The 15,167-nt window shown below is 41.6% G+C and overlaps 1 protein-coding gene across 1 annotated transcript in view; it reads left to right on the top strand.

Moving 5' to 3' along the window:
• The window catches only part of LOC116256790 (phototropin-2-like), a 106,726-nt gene that overhangs the window by 15,292 nt on the left and 76,267 nt on the right, over window positions 1-15,167 (top strand). Inside the window, exons 5-8 of the mRNA XM_031633276.2 lie at window positions 2,286-2,377; window positions 2,469-2,736; window positions 3,322-3,538; window positions 4,039-4,109. Coding sequence (XP_031489136.1) covers window positions 2,286-2,377; window positions 2,469-2,736; window positions 3,322-3,538; window positions 4,039-4,109 — 648 coding nt within the window. The remainder of the gene's footprint in view (window positions 1-2,285; window positions 2,378-2,468; window positions 2,737-3,321; window positions 3,539-4,038; window positions 4,110-15,167) is intronic.

The raw sequence follows: 15,167 nt of genomic DNA, 5'->3' as shown, positions 1-15,167 counted from the left end.
TTTTCTTGGGATTGAGGTTGCTCATAACAAAGAAGGTGTAGTGTTGTCTCAGAGGAAATATGTACTTGACCTACTGCAGGATACAGGGATGTTAGGAGCCAAGCCGGCTAATCTTCCTATGAATCCACGTCTTCATCTTCATGATGATCAATCGGAGCTAGTGGATTCACGATCTTACAGGTCACTTATTGGCAAGCTTCTGTATGTCACTGTGACTAGACCAGACATTAGCTTTGTTGTTGGAAAACTAAGTCAGTTTATGAAAAAACCTAAAAAAGTCCATTGGGATGCTGCATTGATGGTTGTGAAATATCTAAAGTCATCTCCGGGCAAGAGCCTCTTTTTCAAGAAAGGGGAATCTTTAGAAATTGTTGCTGACAGTGATGCTGACTATGCAGGGTCTGTTGATGACAGAAAATCCACCATAGGCTTCTGTATCTTTGTTGGGGGCAACCTAATATCATGGAGAAGCAAGAAACAAAATGTAGTTTCGAGATCAAGTGCAGAATCTGAATATAGAGCAATGGCTCAAACGGCTACTGAGATGACTTGGGTTAAGTCTATGCTAACAAATATGAGTATTCAAGTTCCTCTTCCTATGAAAATGCACTGTGATAACAAGGCTGCTACTTACATTGCAAATAATCCAGTATTTCATGAGAGAACAAAGCACATAGAGGTCGATTGTCATTATATTGGGGATCTTATACAAGGAGATGTTGTGTCTACAGTTCATGTAGCTTCTGAAGATCAGGCGGCAGATATGTTTACTAAGGCTCTTCCCATTGGTGATTTTTCTAGATGTTGTAACGAGCTGAGCATGATTGATATCTATGCTCCAGCTTGAGGGGGAGTGTTGAAATTAGAAAGTTTATATTTAAGTGTGGTAGTTTTCTGATTATTCAAAAGTTAAGAGTCTTCTTTAGTCATTTATATCTTTATGTGTCTCTCTTGTGTAAAGACTCTAGCCGACCCCTATTCTCTCTTTAAGTAAGAGATTAGGGTTAGCAATGAAGTAATGATAGTTTATTCTCACTCTCTCTCTCTCTCCCTCTCGTGCTCTTGTGTTCCCTCTCTTTTCTCCATCTTTTACAACATGGTATCAGAGCCGGTTATCTCCATCCTTCTCCGGTGATGGTTGACGTGATTTTCCGGCGACCTCTTCTCCTATTCTATCTCTTCCTATTTCTTTCCTTTTCTTTCTCTACCCTTCCTTTCTCTCTTCTCTCTGCTGATCAAAAAATAGTGGACAGCGTAGAAGGGGAACCTAATCACACGTGAGAGGTATGTGTGAAAGTGACATACAGAGAGATGCTCTTTGACATCTACAATGCCTGAAATTGACAACCTGCACATTATCTGTATTACTTTACAAATTTGAATGTGTAGACATGATTTACATGATCAACAAATTGGGACTAGATGTATGTACATAATTTTCTGATTTATATATCAGTATTTGTATTTTTCTAAATTAAATGGCCTGACCATTTACTATTGAATCCAATTTATTCACCAGAAAGTTATTTATAGTTTGTCAAGTCCTAGGTTTCTGGACCTATCTATATAGATAGATTTATTTAAAAAGCATCTGGAAGTGCAAGTGATTAATTTCAAGCACCTAGATGTCAAGGAGTGCATTTACAGATGCTGGGATCTATGGTCTATTCATGCACATGTATATATGTGTTCATACATGCATGAACACTCAAATACATATGAATTTTACTCTATTTTATTTATTATGTATCTGCCCCTTGTCTATTTCTGAGTCTCTTTTATGCACTGTAAATTCACTTACTGTTAATTTGTATACACGAATTTGATAGCTTCTCTTCTCAATAAGCCTAAAATCTCAATGGGAACCATATGCAGGGTTAGTAAAGAGAATAATAGCTATTCTTGTCGTGGTGCAAACATTATGACTACTAAATCTAGTGGCAAAGTATCTCCACAACTACACTTGCAACCTCAAATCAGCATTTTGATGAAATTTGCATCACCATTGCTGTTCTTTTCAGTATCATCATTTTACTTTGAACATGAAAAGCAAGTATGCTGACTCACACTCTGGTCTTCTTAGCGTTCCATCATTAGATAGAATACTGATAGCTTGGATAGAGTATCAGAATGGAAAGATGCATTATGGGGCATCTTGTACTTGGGAAGAAATGTGATGCCTTTTGTATTATTCTGCTTTGCCCTTGGTTTTCTATTTTGGAAATTTTAGTCATAGCAGGAGGTTACGTTCATGTTAAATCCATTTCTGCCCATCCTCGTCACAGAATGCAGGTTGAGGTTAGCAAATATACGGAGGGCTTAAATGAAAAATCCTTGAGGCCAAACGGGCTGCCTAAATCTCTCATTCGTTATGATGGTGAGAACCTTTTCCTTGAAGTCTTGGTGCAGGTTTTACTTCTACAATAATCAATAATTGTCTTATCACTGCTTTTCTTTCTTGCATTCAGCTCGTCAAAAGGAAAAAGCCATTTCCTCAATTACTGAAGTTGTTCAGACAGTGATGCATCCTCATTCTAATAAACAAATGGTCGATAATGAGGTCCCAAGCAAAGGCCAAGGCATTGGGAATGATCCATTGAAGATCGACTCAGCGGGAAAAGAATCAATGGATAATGTAAAAGAGGATAGTCAGCAGACTGATCAATCCATTGCATCCAGAAGAAGCAGCAATCTTAGCAAGAGTTCTGGAAAATCAGAGCGACTTTCGATAAAAGGGTAATGCAATCGTGGAACCATATGTGGCTATGTGCTTTAGATGCCTTCGGTTCTGAATTGTACATGTAAACAATTTCAGCCATTGAAAATCCTTCTGGGTACTTTCACCTTAGATGAATTTGATTTTATTTTTTCCTTACCACATCACATCTGTGTTTACAAGTGGGCTGACATTGTTACACAATTATGAATGGTAATTCTTACAAGCATGATATCAACATTTTGCATGCATTGGCTGAATGTCACCAGCATCTAAAATTGCAATCTGTTTGAGTTTTTCCTGACCATTAGTTTGGGAAAGGCAGAATTGTATAATCCTGATTTGATTCTCTATTTTCTTTTTCTTTTTTTTTCTGTTATGGTTTTACCTGAACTGTTCCTGTCATTGCAAATAAAGGATATATGAAAGTTTTTTTTTTTTTTGCTTTTCGTTTTAGGGAAAGGGCCATCTGATTCTTCTTGATGGGACGATTATATATACATACATACATATATATATATATAGAGAGAGAGAGAGGGAGAGAGAGAGAGAGAGGGAGGGAGAACTAAATGCTGCATATGTTAACACTTAATTTGCTGATGCAGATCTAGAAGAAGAGCATCAAGTCTAGCAAAAAAGGAAGAATCTGAAACTCCTATTGAGCCAGAGATTTTGATGACAAAAGACATAGAACGATCTAACAGTTGGGACCGTCTGCAGAGGGGGCGAGATATCCGTCAAGCAATTGATTTGGCCACAACACTGGAACGTATTGAAAAAAATTTTGTCATTACAGATCCCAGGCTTCCCGACAATCCAATTGTAAGGACCAAATCTAAATAGATTGCATTTATGTAGAGAGGATGTATTGAGATACTTGGTTGCTCTTGTTGTTGATTATTAGTTTACCATAATAAAAAGGTTACATCATGGATATCATTAGCTTCCTGTTTTTAAATATCCAAAATGCGTGTACTTTGCTTTATTGATGATGCAATGCCCATAATATAGGACTCAGCTTTTAGACTGTTCATTGCTTTACTGTCTGCAAGCACTAGGTACCAGCATATGATCCATTTATTAACTGTTCTAAGTTGTTTCTAGCTGCAGTGTTCATGTCTCCCCTTCTTCTCCTTATAACAAAACCAATTAGCTTATATTGTCTCACAGCAGAAATGGTCACTTTTTGAGTCTATCTTAGTTCAAATTTATGTGATACTAATTCATATTCATTCTCCAAATCTTCAATCTTATATGAATGTTCAACAAATTACATTTTGGTTTCTACAACATTGACCTGTTATGGGTGCTCTGCTGCACAGATATTTGCATCTGATAGCTTCCTAGAGCTGACTGAGTATACTCGAGAAGAAATTCTTGGAAGAAACTGCCGGTATGCCATCCCTCTTATTGTGTACAATCATTTCTTTATGTATCATAGTATTATACTGTTTAAAACTTATGGTTGCCATATTCGTCGACATAACTGTCACACCTCAACCTTTTGACCCTCAAACAAATTTTTTTTCTAAAGATAAAGCATTGAGGTGCGACTACACAACAATTCAAAAAAAGAGGGAACTATGTCATTTGAAACCATGGGGCAAACTTTCATTCATATAACAATTTTGATTCTGTAGAAACACGAAGATTAAGAACAAATGAATAAGATGAACATGATGTAACGTGGAAAAACCCTCAACAAGAGGAAAAAAAACCACGGACGAGGAGGAACTGGCGCCCACTAGCGACCAGACTCTCTCTCTCTTAAGATTTTCATTAACCTTTAAGATTAGGGTTTACACTGATATAAGTATGCCCTAACTAGGACATACTGGATCGGGTCCAGACCCGGACCCATACACCAAGATCCGTCAACACTCCCCCTCAAGTTGGGCGTACATATCAAACATGCCCAACTTAGATACATTTATCTCGAATGAAGTTGAAGATAGAACTTTCGTCAAAACATCAGCGGTTTGGTCTTCAGACTTCATGTAAGGTAAGATTAACTGTTTAGCATCAATCCTTTCACGAATGAAGTGACGATCAATCTCAACATGCTTTGTTCTGTCGTGTAGTACAGGGTTGTTAGCTAAGTTGATTACAGACTTGTTGTCACAGTACATCTTCATTGGTCCTTCAACCTCTATTCCAATATCAGTCAACAATATTTTCAGCCATAGTAACTCTGACACTCCCATAGCGATGGCTCTATACTTTGCCTCTGCACTAGATCGAGAACACACATCCTGTCTCTTGCTCCTCTAGACAACAAGATTTCTTCCCAAGTAGACACAATACCCTGTGGTAGACCGTCGAGTATCAGCACAACCTGCCCAGTCTGCATCGGAGTACCCCTCAATCTCTACAGTCTCTTGTTTCACATACAAGAGTCCCTTGCCAGGATTTCTCTTCAAATAGCACAATATTCTGTCCCAATGTTGTAAAACGCGTATCGTAAGCCGTATCGGTCGGGCTTTAAGATACGCCGTATCGTAACGTATCGTAACCGTATTGTAAATTTTTTTAAAAAATTATTAATAAATCAGAAAAAATTTAAAAAAATTCGGAAAATTCATAAAAAAATCAGAAAAAATTAAAAATAATAAATTGTTCATAGAAAACATGTTTGAGATAATGATAGACTTATTATTGCTATAAACTTACGCGTTCATCATTCATAAACATCAAAATTCATAACAATAATACAATATCATTCAACAAAGCATAAGTGTTAAGATGTGTTTATATTCAGTTTTAGGTTTAAGAGGGTACTTTTGTAATAACTTTTCCTTTAGATGGTTCTCTTGTAACTTCTCTCTCTCCTCTAGTCTATATAAAGAGGAGTTAGGGCAGATTTCGATGTTAATCAAATATTATTCTTTCTAATCCTTATCATGGTATCAGAGCAGCAGCCGTCTCCTCCTCCTTGGCACGCCGATTGAGCGGCGCCGCCCGCGCCCATCGCTGCGCTTCCTCCGCCCGCTCGTGTCCACCCATCTCCGCCCGTCGCTGACCTCTCCACCCGACGCCTCCGCCAGTCGCTGTCCTGACCTCTCCGCCCGATGCCTCCGCCCGTTGCTGTCTTCTCCGCCCGACGCCTCCGTCAGCCGTTGCAGTCATCTTCGCCGCTGCCCGCCGTTTCTGTCATTTTCGCCCGCCGCCGCCGTCCGTCGCTGTTGCTTCTCCGCTGCTGCTGAATCGCCGCTGCACGCTGCATCGCCTCTGCTGTCTCCACCACTCTCCTCTGCTCCGCCGCTGCTCTGCACGCTGATTTTCCTCTCAGCGTCTTCGCTGTCGTCTCTGGTATCTCTCTTCGTTCAGTTCTGTTGTTGCCTCTTCCAGCCGATCAGACTTATGGATTGCTGCCTGCGTTAACTGCTTCATGATCAGCATGTTGTCTTTCGATATGTGATTGTCTTCTTTTTGCCTGCACTTCCTATTCCGTGGCTTGGTTTCCTCCATTGTGTTGAGCGATGTCTGAAATTAGCAGCGGCGCTAATACCTCTTCATTTGTGTCGTCGGGAGAGATGAAGAGTTCCCCATTTTCCAGCTTTATCACCAAAATGGATGGGGGTAATTACGAGATATGGGCCATGCAAGTAAAAAGAACCTTGATCGCTCATGAGAAGGAACATCTTATATTGGAGCCCGAGCCCGTACAGAAGGTAGGAAAATATACTACTTGGTTTAAAGATAATTCGTTGGTTATGGTATGGATTGTTGGTACTCTTACTCAAGACATTGCCAATGAAGTCCTGCATAAGGAAAGTGCAAAGGATATGTGGGATTCCCTTGCAGCCACCTATTCACAAGCAAGGAATGAAACAAGAATTATGCAGCTTCATCATGATATTCATCAGATGCGCCAAGATGGTCGCCCTCTACATACTTATTATTCTAGTCTCAAGTCCATGTTTGAGAGACTAAACAGCTACTTTCCTGCATGTAAGTGTGAACAACAGAAGGCATACAGAGATATGCTTATGGTTGAAGTATTTCTGTCTGGATTAGACTCTGTTTATGAATCAGCAAAGAATTAGATGCTCACTAGTCCCTCGATTCCTCCTATTGATGAAGCTTATAGTAGGCTAAGCAGAATTCCAATCCCTTCATCGACTGTTCTTTATACCACTTCTGCTATGCTTGCTACTCGTGGCAGAGGTGGGTCCCTCTTTGCCAGAGGACGAGGATACCGTGGCCGTGGCAATACCCCTTCGCGCCCAGTATGTCAGTTTTGTCATCGCATTGGTCACACTGTGGATAAGTGTTGGCAGAAACATGGTCGTCCAGCTGTTGCCAATCAGACTGTATTTACTGATTCTCCAGAGCAGCCTAAGACTCAGCATACTGTTCCCTCCAGTGAGTTACGTGCAGATGATATTATCTCTCAGTTGAGACACTTGATTGGAGATAGACCTCAACAAGCTCCTGATCCGACCACCTCTACTATCACTACTGCTGCCAGTGCATCTTCATCTGGTATGTATTCTGACACTACAGATTGGCTCATTGATTCGGGTGCATCGACACATCCCTGTGGAGACAGGCACAGTTTACTTCTTATGTCCCTACTCCACCTGGTCGCTCGGTTATTCTAGCAGATGGCAAATATTCTCCAGTTGTTGGACTTGGAGAGGTCCAACTTACTTCATCATTACCATTGCAACATGTTCTTCATGCACCAGAATTCCCACATAGCCTACTATCTATCAGTCAGATTACCAGAGATTTAAACTGTCGTGCGATATTTGACTCCTCTTCTCTTGTGTTTCAGGATATACTGACGGGCAGGGTGATTGGCAGTGGCCGTGAACAGGGAGGTCTTTACAGGCTAGTGCATCCCTTTCCCTTTGCTGGGTCTACCTCTGCAGGGTCGTCCTCATCCTCGGCTTATACTTGGCATTTACGTTTTGGACATCTACCGTTTCAAAAACTGCTGCATGTTCTTCCTCAGCTGTCTCCTAAGTCTTCTTTTCAATGCGAGTCTTGTCAGTTGGGCAAACACCATCGGTCATCCTTTCCTCCGCGGCCCAGTCGAAGTAGCCATTCTGTGTTTGAGTTACTTCATTTTGATGTTTGGGGTCCGAGTCGTACACCTGATCTTCAAGGTCATCGATATTATCTTGTTGCTGTCGATGACCATAGTCGTGTTAGTTGGGTATGAAGCATAAATCTGAAGTGGGTCATGTAATCAAAAATTTTATCAATGAAATTCTGACTCAGTTTGATACTTGTGTCAAAATTGTGCGCTCTGACAATGCTCTTGAGTTCTGTGCTTCCTCTTTGGAACAATTTTTCAGGGATAAGGGTATCATCCACCAAACTTCTTGTGCCTATACCTCCCAACAAAATGGGGTTGCTGAACGGAAACACCGTCATATTCTTGATGTTGCCAGAACCATTATCATACATAGCCATGTTCCCCATTCTTACTGGGGAGATGCTGTTCTCACAGCATGCTATCTTATTAATCGTATGCCGTCATCTGTGTTGGGAGACCTTATTCCTATCTCTGTCCTCTTTCCTGACAGAGACTTGTTTTCTGTTCCACCTCGTGTTTTTGGATGTGTTGCCTTTGTTCAGTTGCTTGGTCCTGGGCGAGATAAGTTGTCTCCTCGGGCCATCAAAACAATCTTTGTTGGTTATTCCCGCACTCAAAAGGGATATCGATGTTATGATCCTTCTACTCGTCGGTATTATGTGAGTGCTGATGTTACATTTTTTGAATCAACCTCTTTCTTCTCCCCAAATGGAACTCAATTAAGGGCGCCTGAATTAAATGATGAAGTCCAATTTCCTCTACCTCTCATGAGTTGTCCAAAACCAGTTGATCCACGTTTTGGGGCTGTCTACCAACGTCGTACTAAACCTGTTGCGCCTGTTCAATGTGCACCTGTGCCTTCACCCAGCACGCCCAAGGTAATTCCTGACACAAACTCAACTGACAATTTTTTATGTAATGATGACATAGGAGAATGTCACGAGCATGTTCATGCTCCTAACGGACTTGATATGCCCATTGCTCAAAGGAAAGGCACACGCAGTTGTACTTTGCATCCTATCTCTGGTCATTTATCCATGGATAGACTCACCCCTATGTACCGACAGTTTGTCAAGGGGCTGTCGGCTATTGCTCTTCCACAGAATCCCATGGATGCTCTCTCTGATCCCAAATGGGCCGCAGCTATGCAAGAAGAGATGGATGCTCTTCAGTCTAGAGGCACCTGGACACTTGTTACTCCTTCAGCTGATGCAGCCATTGTTGGTTGCAGATGGGTCTTTACTATCAAATACAGAGCAGATGGCAGTATTGACAGATATAAGGCTCGTCTGGTTGCAAAAGGCTATACCCAAACTTATGGGGTTGATTATTATGATACCTTCTCTCCTGTGGCACGACATGCTTCTTTACGGATTCTCCTTGCTGTGGCTGTCAGCAAGAATTGGTCCCTCTCACAGCTTGATGTCAAAAATGCCTTTCTCTATGGTGACTTACATGAAGAAGTGTATATGCAGCAACCACCAGGGTTTGTTGCTTTGTTGCTGAGGGGGAGTGTCAGAAAGTGTGCAGATTGCGAAAGGCGATTTATGGTCTGAAACAGAGTCCTCGAGCTTGGTTTCAGAAATTGTCAGAGAATATTGAGAATGAGGGCTTCAGACGTTCTTCGGCCGACCATTCCCTCTTTGTCAAGAAGACTTCTACAGGTACGGTGATAGTTCTTGTCTATGTTGATGATATCATTGTTACAGGGGATGATGATCAGGGGATTTCCAACATCAAGGATGTCCTTGGACATCACTTTGTCACCAAGGACCTTGGTGAACTACGTTATTTCCTTGGTATTGAGTTTGCCAGAAATCAAAAGGGCCTTATCATGTGCCAGAGGAAATACGTTATTGATGTTTTGCAAGAGACAGGGATGCTGGGGTGTCGACCTGCATCCACGCCTATGGATATCAATACCCGCTTGTATGATGATGATACTGAAGATGTTGATGCGAGACAGTATAGAGGGATTGTTGGGAAGCTCCTATACATCACTGTTACTCGACCTGACATTGCCTATGCTGTTAGCAGAGTGAGTCAATTTATGGATAAGCCCAAGAAAGTTCATTGGGATGCTGCTATGATGATTCTTAGGTATCTAAAGAATTCACCAGGAATGGGACTCTTCTTTCAGAATGGTACCTCACTCACTATATCTGTGTATGTTGATGCCGACTATGCAGGATGCCCCTCGGACAGAAAATCCACTACTGGATTTTGTGTGTTTATTGGATCCAACTTGGTTACATGGAAGAGTAAGAAGCAAACTGTGGTTGCCAGATCAAGTGCAGAATCTGAGTATAGAGCTATGGCTCAGGGTACTGCTGAAGTTATGTGGGTTAGATCCATGATGTTGGATCTTACTGTCGAAGTGCCTCTTCCTATGCAACTGTTATGTGATAACAAAGTTGCACTGTTTATTGCTAATAATCCGGCTTTTCATGAAAGAACCAAGCATGTTGAAGTAGATTGTCACTATACTAGAGACATGATTCAAAAGGGGTTTGTAAGTACCTCACACATTTCAACTACAGGGCAAACGGCTGATATCTTTACTAAGGCTCTTGCAAGGGGACCATTCCAAAGCTGCTGTTCCAAGTTGAGCCTATTTGACATATACGCTCCAACTTGAGGGGGAGTGTTAAGATGTGTTTATATTCAGTTTTAGGTTTAAGAGGGTACTTTTGTAATAACTTTTCCTTTAGATGGTTCTCTTGTAACTTCTCTCTCTCCTCTAGTCTATATAAAGAGGAGTTAGGGCAGATTTCGATGTTAATCAAATATTATTCTTTCTAATCCTTATCAATAAGGCCATAAGCCATAAAGTGATAAAGTCATAAATGATAAAACATTCAATCAAGTGTTCAACAACCATAGATTCATAAGCTTCTTCCTCTTCTTCTTCATCTTCCAAAGGCACATTATAGCCTACATCTGCATCTTCAATTTCTTTTTGTATTCTCTTTTGACGTAAAGCATGAAGCATATCTAAACATTGTTGACGCACAAATGGAGGCAAAGGTTTGTTTGGTCCTCCAACACAAGGAGACGCATCTTTGGAGGTCCCTGCCAAATGGTGTTTCATTCTAATAATCCCTCCTGAAAGTGTATTCCCACAGAAGCCACATTTGAGTTTCAAACGGTTATTCTCCTTCACCCTTTCACACCATTGCCATGTAGGATCCATATCTTCAAAAAAAAAAACGAAATCCTATGGTAAACTTAATGAAAAACACTCAAAGTCTTCAAATCTACGATTATACGGTAAAAAATTAAGAATACATGGTAAGAACATGAGATTTCATACCTTACGAAGAAGAAATGTCTGAAATGAAGAAAACCCCTTTCCTTCCCACGAAAATCAAGCACCCACGCACAAATCGACCACTTAATCTTCGATTTGACGATGAAAATCAAGTTTTTCACGGTGAAAATGAACGATCGCCCTCCCTCACGGCACTATCCAAGCGTTAGAAATGAAGAACGGAAGAAAAATTTGAAAAAGAAGCCGAATAAGTAGGTCTCGGCCCCCTTTTGCGTTTTTAGGCCGTATCGTACGATACGGGCCCTGTATCGTACGATACGTGCGATACAGGGCCGATACACCCCCTTTTTACGATACGGGGGGTGTATCGTATCGTTTTCTTCAAACGATACGATACGTATCGTACGATACGATACGTATCGTACGATACGGGGTTGTATCGTACGATACGTACAACATTGTTCTGTCCACAGCCTTCAGGTGTGTATCAGTAGGTGCATGCATGAATTGACTCAGTACATTTACCGCAAAAGTGATATCTGGTCTCGTAAGGGTAAGATAAATCAACTTTCCAACCAGACGTTGATGTCTTCCCTTAGCTTCTTCACAGAGCAGCTCTCCATCTCTAAGGCTTAACTTGTGTCCAATATCAAGTGGGGTAGAAGCGGGTCTACACCCCAGTTTACCAGTCTCCTCCAACAGATCTAATGTATATTTCCTCTGGTTTAGCACAAGGCCACTACTAGATCTAGCAATCTCAATACCAAGAAAATACTTCAGTTTGCCAAGATCCTTGAGATCAAATTCAGCAGTCAATAACACTTTTAACTTGAAGATCTCCTCCTCATCATCTCCCGTGACAATCATGTCATCCACATAGACGAGTAAAAGAGTGACCCTGCTCTCCTTTTTCTTCACAAATAGAATGTGGTCTCCATTCCTTGATTGTACCCGTGATGTTGCATCACTCGTCTGAGACGTTCGAACCATGCTCTAGGCGACTGTTTGAGGCCATATAAGGCCTTTTTCAGCTTACAACATTTCTTTGGTTCTTCATATCCTGGGGGCATACGCATATATACTTCTTCTTCGAGATCACCATTGAGAAAGACATTCTTAACATCGAGTTGGTACATCCTCCACCCCTTCATCACAGCTAGGGACATAACAACTCTAACCGTCTTCATTTTTGCAACTGGAGCAAAAGTCTCCAAATAATCAATCCCATATTTTTGACTAAACCCCTTGGCCACAAGACGAGCTTTGTATCTTTCAACACTTCCATCAGGTTTGTACTTAATGGTATACACCCACTTGGATCCAACCAAGTGAGCTGCCTCAAGAATCTTCACAACTTCCCATGTCATGTTCCTTTTCAAATTTCAAGGCTTCCATTTCTTCTTTCATAGCATCAACCCACTTGGAATCACTTTGAGATTCAGCAACGGTCCTGGGAATCACAGCCAAAGAAAGAGAAGATACAAAACACTTGTAATCCTTGCTAAATCTTGAATAAGATACAAAATTACCAATCGGGTGTTGAGTACATGACCTGACACCCTTTCTCAGGGCAATGGGAAGATCTTCATTTTCTTTTTCAACCTCATCTTGAGTCTTCAAGGTAGGACTTGGTTCATCCAGGGAAGGAATCGCATTGGGATTGGAAGTAGATCTCGCACCACAAGTCAGCTCCCCTGTTCGAGCATCTCGTCTAGAGTATACCTGTCCAAACATACGATGACCTTCCTTCTCAGTTCCGGTGCCACACCCTTCTTCCTTCTCAGGCACATCAATAGTTGTGAGAGGTTCTTCTTTCTTGTAGTCCAGAAAATCTGTAAATTGAATCTCCTGCTCTTCCCTAACCACAGACTTCTCCCCCTGAAGAGGATTCTCACAAAAGTAAGAAGCATGTTCCAAGAAGGTAACATCCCTTGTAATATAAACACGGCCAGTGGTAGGATCAAGACACCTATATCCTTTCTGAGTAGGAAAATACCCAACAAACACACCCTTGATAGACCGGGGATCAAGTTTCTTAACATTGGGACTGTGATCATGAATAAAACACACACAGCCAAACACACGAGGGGGAAGGGGAAAAGGTTGACGACTTCCCAGAAGTAAAGAATGGGGAGTCCGACCTTTCAGCACACGACTGGGCATGCGGTTGATGAGATACGCACTGGTAAGAACTGCATCACCCCAATAGTGCTTGGGAAGATTCCTCTGAAACAAAAGGGCTCTGGTGACATTAAGGAGCTGACGATTCTTCTTCTCAGCCACCCCGTTTTGTGGGGGAGTATAACTACAGGACGTCTCGTGAACAATCCCCCTTTTTTGAAGGAACTCCTCGACTGATTGACACATATACTCACGGGCATTATCCGATCGAAAGGTTTTAACAGTTCTACCACATTGAGTTTGCACAAGTAGAATGAAGGTCTCTATGATATGAGGTACCTCACTGTGATCCTTTAACAAGTAGACAAAGGTGGTCCGAGAGAAGTCTTCAATAAAAGTTATAAAATGTTGAAAACCTTGACGGGTATGAATTCCCGAAGCCTCCCACACATCAGAGTGAACCAAGGAAAAAACTTCATTAACACAACTAGTAGAAATAGGGTACGAAGCCCTCACATGTTTGGCAAACTGACATACATCACAAGAAATCAATGACAAATTCAGAGCGGAACACAAATCAGGAAACAACTGTTTCAAAATCCCAAAAGGTAAATGCCCAAGGCGTTCATGCCAATACAAGAAGGACTGAAGGCAATCTTCTCTTCGCTTTTCTGTCTTGCTGATCGCTGCCATAAGAGTCGTGGCCACACGTATGAGAAGACGATATAAGCCATTAGACGCCAAACCAATCCCAATCCTCTTCCCTGTTGCCAAGTCCTGCAAAATACAACGAGTTGCAGAAAAGATGAGTTCACAATTCAGCTCTTTAGTAAGTTTACTAACAGACAAGAGATTTAAGGGAAGCTGAGGGACATGTAATGCTCCTCGCACATGAAATTTGTCCAACAAGGACAGGCTCCCTTCTTCGGCCACAGAGGTAGAAGAACCATTTGCAAGAGATACTCGTTCCCGTCCTGAAGACAACTTATACTCATGAAACAATTTAGGGTTACCCGTCATGTGGTGAGTAGCACCACTGTCCACGATCTATTCCCCTACACAAGAGTTACCTTTATCCCCTACAATGGCAAGAGCATGATTAGCCTTTGTCTCATCTGATGCCTCGACCTGATTGACATCGATCCGACCCAAATAAGCCCTCAGTTCCCGAAGTTGTTCAACAGAAATAGAGATCTTCCCTCCGCTAGATTTTGTCTCTTCAGGCACAGTCGGCTTCCTGTAAGAAGACTTCCCTTTGTTACCCTTTTTCTCTGGATGAAGATCCCAAAAGAAATCCACAGTATGACCATTCTTCTTGCAATGAGTACATCTACGAAGAGATCTAGTAGTGCCTCCAGGACCTCGACTAACAAGAGCAGATCTCTCATTATGTGACATGAGATCTCTCTTTCCCCCAGATGTAACCAGCCTCCTCTGTTCTTCAGCTTCAACACGAGAATACACATCTTCAATACTCGACACTTCTCCTGAATTCAGAATCTGGCTTCTAACGCTTTCAAACTCATCATTTAAACCAGCTAAAAAGAGGAACACCCTATTTTCCCACTCTTTAGCAACATAAAGTGCCTGATCGTGAGGACAATGCCAATTAATATCAGAATAATAGTCAAGATCCTACACTTGGCTTTCAAAGCCCCATAATAATCTGCAACAGATAAGTTCCCTTGTCGAATTTCATAGACAATCATCATTAGTTGGTAAGTCCGGATAACTGTTTTCTTCTGGCCATACATCTGCTCCAAAATCACCCACATGTCTCTAGCAGTCTTCTTCCGAAGAATAAGGGGTTGGATATCAGCGGAAACAGAGTTGACAATCCAAGTTTTTACTTGATTATCCTCAAGAAACCAAGTGTCCCACTCACCACTTGTCTCTACCGGTTCAGGTTTCCTTCCATTGATATAGGCAATCCGACCGCGGCCTGCAAACCCCATAGTCATAGCGGCTGACCACGGGAGATAGTTCTCCTTGGTAAGGCGAATAGTAGTGAC

The sequence above is a fragment of the Nymphaea colorata genome, chromosome 6, assembly GCF_008831285.2.
Source record: "Nymphaea colorata isolate Beijing-Zhang1983 chromosome 6, ASM883128v2, whole genome shotgun sequence".
Classification (NCBI taxonomy): Eukaryota; Viridiplantae; Streptophyta; class Magnoliopsida; order Nymphaeales; family Nymphaeaceae; genus Nymphaea; species Nymphaea colorata.
Note: the sequence above shows the minus strand (reverse complement) of the source record. Positions and strands in the feature narration are given on the sequence as shown.